Below are 5581 nucleotides of genomic sequence, written 5' to 3' on the forward strand. Positions count from 1 at the left end.
CTATTAAAGCCAGAAAAGGTGAACATGCTTGTGTTCCTTGCCAGAAACCTTTAGGTAGGTTAATATATAAATGAAAATATTCTGAATGTTTCAGAAGGTGAGTGCTATGGGACAATAGTCAATTAGACAGGTTGCCTGAACATTCTTGGGCACAGGCAGTATGGTGATCAGCTTGAAACAGGTATTACAGACTGGGTCAGGAAGAGGTTTAAAATGTCCATGAAGACATTTGCCAGCTGGTCAGCGCATTCTCCAAGTATGTGTCCTGGTAATCCTTCTGGCCCTGCAGCCTTGTGAATGTTAACCTGTTTAAAAACGGTCTTTCTCACGTCAGCTACGAAGAGCGTGATCCCACTCGTCCGTAACAGCTGGTGCGCTCAGGCATGGTGTAGTGTTGCTTGCCTCGAAGCCTGCATAGAAGGCATTTAGCTCGTCTGGCAGAGCCGCGTCACTGGGCAGCTAGCGGCTCCCATGATTTTTCCCCATGATAGTTTGCAAGCCCTGCCACATTTGACGAGTGCCAGGGTTGGTGTAGAAGGATTCGATCTTAGTCCTATATTGATACTTTGCCTGTTTGAGGGGACATAGCGGGATTTCTTATACCTGTCCGGGTTAGTGGCACGATCCTTGAAAGTGGCAGCTGTAGCCTTTAGCTCAGTGCGGATGTTGGCTTATGTATGTACGGTCAGTGTGGGGATGACTTCTTGCACATATTAATGAAACCGGTGACGGCTGGGGTAAACGCCGATGCCATCAGATGAGTTCCAATTGATTGATTGATTGTGCCTGTTTTACTGCACCTTCTAAAAAAAAAAATTACAACGAGTGACTGTGTCTAGCACCCGTTCTCACTCTCCTCCCTGCTGCAGTGACATCACAGAACATCAACAGTTTTTCTTGCACTGTCCGTGTTGCTAATGATGGAACATAATTAAAGCCATCTGTTACCGAAATCCCTAATTTGTTAAGGAATGACATTCCCTATTCCCTCAACCCTTGCACTCTTTACATGACACATCGCATGCACGTCACCAATAGGGCCTGACCTATAGCATATCATAATCACATCAATAAATAGGTTATAACAAACTCCGAACACACATGAAAGCAAAATGTATGCAGAGGACGTAACAAATAAACTCAAAACGGGGGAACGATTACTGGTTGCTTAGGAGGTAAAGGCGAAGTCTGATGTGTGGCATAAATTTGACAAATTGTGGAAAATACTGGAGATCAAGAAAGGTAAGGAGCAAACGCTGCATGCATATTATGTGTGCCAAACCGGTGCTGTTAGACTACAATATCATTTTTGTCCGTTTGACAGAGACATTTTTTAAGCCTTTATTACAACAAAGACTAAAAGCAGTCACATGCATTTGTGAATGCAATTTCCGAAATGGAACGGTTTATTTATTGTTTATACTAATTATTCAAGTGTGCCTTTGTCATTTTATTTTAAAACTAAAATGCTTAGTTGCATTTCAAATCATGAATGACTCATATGCTGTGTGATGACATGAACAAATGATTGATACAGTAACCTACATAACTATGAAGATATAGGCCTAAGTAAGTTACGGTATTAAGACTAAACAGGCCGCGCTCTTAGGCCTATAGCCTATAACCTTGATGGTGGTTATACAAGGCTGCTATACTAAGCCTATTAATGATTATGACATTACTTGTTTATTATTATAAACAATGAGGGTATCAAGAAAAAGGAGGGTTTGGTGTAAACACTAAATAATACAGCATAGCAAAGACTAAAAACAGGCAAATTTATGAAATTGTTTATCCCACCTGTAGTTGCGTGAGGCTTGGTGCTCACGGAATAAGTAGGCTACTAAAAAAGCAACTCTTAAAAGACAACAGAAGCATGATCTGTCTTATTTCTGTAGATATATATGGATGACTTATGAAAGCCAGGCACATTTAACAGTTAGGCTATTGATTATAGACCTAAATAAGTTGGTGTTTCCCAGCTCCTCACTTTTCCTAGACAAATAAGGCAAGGGCTTTTTTCTCATCTCCTAAGTCCACTGCTGCCTCTACAGCATTGATCTCAACACCAATATACTGGTTAACTTATCTATTATGCACAAAGCAACATGGTCTAGGAAAAGAAGGCTGGAAGTGGTGTTGGAGGAGGCACTCTCCTCTGATTTAAAATAAAATATACCAATGCCCCAGGGCAGTAATTGGGGACATTGCCCTGTGTATGGTGCAGTCTTTCGGATGGGACATTAAACAGGTGTCCTGACTCTGTGGTCATTAAAGATCACATGGCACTTATCGTAAGAGTAGGAGTGTTAACCCGTGTCCTGGCTAAATTCCCAATCTGGCCCTCAAACCAACATGGCCATCTAATCATCCCCAGGTTCAATTGGCTCTTTCATCCCCTTGAACTATTCCCTGGGTCATTGCTGTAAATGAGAATGTTCTTAGTCAACTTACCTGGTAAAATATATATGGACACATCTTTTTTTATATGATAAAGGAATATGCAGTGTCTGTCCCAGGTCTGGGGATTATCAACTTCCAAAACATTAAAAAGAAAAGGAAAATCTTTCAAGATCAAAATTAATAAGAGACCATAATATCAGCAAAAACAAGATCGTCCACAATGCATAGTGTCTAGTAATAAGGGGTTGTGGGTTAAAACAAAGAAGGAACCACAAAGGTGAGGTGTGAAACATACCTGTCATGTCAGCCTTCAGGGCCTCTGCCTGCCTGCTTGGGTATAAACAAACAGAAGAAGCTAAGTCAATCAATACAGACCCACACCCTACCTTTATGCATAGCATACACCATATGAAATAACAATTCAAAACTAAAGGGGATTAAAGTGTGTCCGCTGCCACTGACTGCTCAATGTAATCAAAACATGCAACAGGAGATTGTATTCTTTTGACATGCTTGGAAAGAGTTTTGCTGTAGTTTTTAGCCACTGAGTGCAAATGGTAACAGCACTATTTGCTCGGAAACATAAAAGGACAATTTATGCAATAGCCTACCTCTCACTATTGCGAATTCCATTGTGCCAATAGACTCAAACACAGCTTTATTGATTGCTAAGCTTTCAAATGATAAATTGGTATTTCGTAAAATAATCCAAATTGGCCATATATTGACGTTACTGTCGTTGTTAGCCTGATGTCTTCCACCATGTAGCTCATTGATTGGACTACGAAAAAAATAATAGACAGGGCTCGCGCTACCAGTGTAGCAGGTGCAGTGTTTCTGTTGGTTTGCTTGCCAAAGCACGATTTGTTATGACATCCCAATATGAGCAACCAAATATTCTCTATTTCCCTCGGAAATAAAGTAGCTGCATATGTTCATTAAAACAGAAAATTATTAGTTTCATTTCGTTAGACATGCACAGTGAAGTGTCAATCTAGCAAGCTCGCGCTCAAACAGGCCTAACTGGAATGTATGTTTACCAAATGTCATCTTGCGACAGCCAACGATTGTGGCTACGTTAGCTATACCATGAACTAGAGAAGGGGCATATTTGGCTTGCTGCCTTTACTTCTTTGATTTAAATCATCTGTATGGTTAATCCAATAACACTCAGATGGGAAGGTAGCTAACGTCACCTAGCGTTTTGTAAAACACAAATGATAAGGCCCATTTAGCTAGACATGTTTTGAATATTGTTAGCAAGTAACGTTAATGTGGACAGAGAGGTTCACTGCAGTGGCTTGATGGAAACAGTAGCTTGGTTCCAAAAATCGCGAATGGTCGAAACCTCAGAATCTGTTTGTTATCCAATTTAGCTAATGGTAGATATCCGGACTCAGTCAGACCTACATTATAAACCAAACTAGAAAAGACATGGCCAGCACGGTAGGCTAACTAGCTAATGCTATCTACCAAAAAGGGCAGGGGCGCTGTGTAATGCAATGTTATGGTTAAACCAGTTTGACATTATTAGGCGAGTTAGTTAACGCGATCAAGAACTAGCTAGTTACGTAGTTAACCAGTAAATTAATTATCTACGTATTCATTTTGTTCACGACACATGACAAACGTTAGCTTTTTATTTCGCTAGGAAAATGCCCACGGTGGTTATTATGGTTCGCAAACCTGTTAACGTATCAAACTAGTTTAGCTTGTAATTTAAAGTTAGCTAGCCATCCAAGCTAACTAACGTTAACTGTATACAGTGGCCAGCGGTAACAAACAGCCATAGCTATATCTACAGTTAGATACCTAGCTAAATAACTGGCCCTACTCAGTCACACTTTTCGAACATGCTTGGCTTCTTGTTGTGCGTTGCTAGCTAACTAAGCTAGCATGCAAAATTACGGAGATAGCACAAATACGATTTGACCCGGTAGGTAAGAAACAACACCATTTAATTAATTAATAAATAACCAATTTCACATTCACCTTAAATATTGGCCGCATAGGTTCATCCTGCCCGATAAGGGACTTTAGACAACGATTGGTCCAGAAGCAAGAGCTACTCCCGGCGCCATATTGTTCGTCACTAGCAGAGCCACCGGCCCTGTGTACACACGAAGATAGAGGGTGCCATAGCAAAGATAGAGGATCAATTAAAATGTCCCACTCACGCGTTTTACCATAGAAAAAGTTATCATAGTTTGGGTCTGCTTACGTGGTGGCAGCTGTGTCTGATCTGCTTAGTTCATTGTCTCTATTTGAACCAGAGAACACAAGCGAGTGGGATGTCTCACTTTCTCATCCACACACTCTGATCTTCAATTAAGCAACGAGGTCCGAAGGGGCGTGGTAGATGGCGAATATACCACGGCTAAGGGCTGTTCTTACACATCAAGCAATGCGGAGTTCCTGGATACAGCCGTTCGCCATATACCACAAACCCCCGAGGTGCCTTATAGCTACTATAAACTGGTTACCAACGTCTTTAGAGCAGTAAAAATACATGTTTAGTCATACTCCTGGTATACATTCTGATATACCACGGCTGTCAGCCAATCAGCATTCAGGGCTCAAACCACCCAGTTTATAATAGTATATACAGTCTGACCTCATTGCTTTGGTCAGGTTAAGAACAATTATTCAAATTAATTTGCTACTAGAATGGAATCACCCAGACAATGTACAGTTCCATTCCACAAGCTGAGCCCATTTTTTTATGTATCACTGCATTAAAGATCCAGACCTCTTAGCAAATATAGCTATGCTCGTTTACAACAGGGGGTTTGCAATACTGCACAATCCAACGCCAATACAAACAGGGCTACTTCCAACAAAGGCAGCGGGATTATCCCCCACCTTCGCCACTAGTGTAGCAATTAAGGGGCAAATAGAATTCGGAATAGCCAGAATTGGGTTTGAACCAGCTACACTGCTGTTATGAGCCAAGCACACCACCAGGGCGCCCAAGACCAGACCTCTTTACAGAGAAAACGGTAGCCTACGCTCACACACAGGGAGGCTAAACTGCGACTATGAGATCAAAAAAGTATGATTTCAGTATATAACCACCATTAACATAACTCAATTAGTAATACAAATATTCTGACAAAAGCGAAGAGAATTTTAGTTCAGCACATTCAGTAGGCGGTGACACATCTCCTTCATCTAGACG

At 41.1% G+C, this 5581-nt stretch overlaps 1 protein-coding gene across 10 annotated transcripts in view; it reads right to left on the bottom strand.

The window, feature by feature from the left end:
* Positions 1-4752, bottom strand: part of LOC109874530 (protein SMG7) — a 29453-nt gene extending 24701 nt beyond the window's left edge. For 6 of the 10 annotated variants that reach the window (XM_031810704.1, XM_020466476.2, XM_020466477.2 and 3 more), the window contains exons 1-3: positions 4625-4751; positions 4396-4513; positions 2699-2733 (exon numbers count right to left, since the gene is read on the bottom strand). In XM_031810704.1, the coding sequence (XP_031666564.1) occupies positions 2699-2733; positions 4396-4421 (61 nt within the window). In that variant the 5' untranslated portion in view covers positions 4422-4513; positions 4625-4751. Of the gene's footprint in view, positions 1-2698; positions 2734-4395; positions 4514-4624 lie in introns of all 10 variants that reach the window. The other 4 variants (XM_031810701.1, XM_031810699.1, XM_031810700.1 and 1 more) reach the window with 3 other exon arrangements.
* Positions 4753-5581: the final 829 nt, after the last annotated feature.

The sequence above is a fragment of the Oncorhynchus kisutch genome, linkage group LG30 (genome assembly GCF_002021735.2).
Source record: "Oncorhynchus kisutch isolate 150728-3 linkage group LG30, Okis_V2, whole genome shotgun sequence".
Lineage (NCBI taxonomy): Eukaryota > Metazoa > Chordata > Actinopteri > Salmoniformes > Salmonidae > Oncorhynchus > Oncorhynchus kisutch.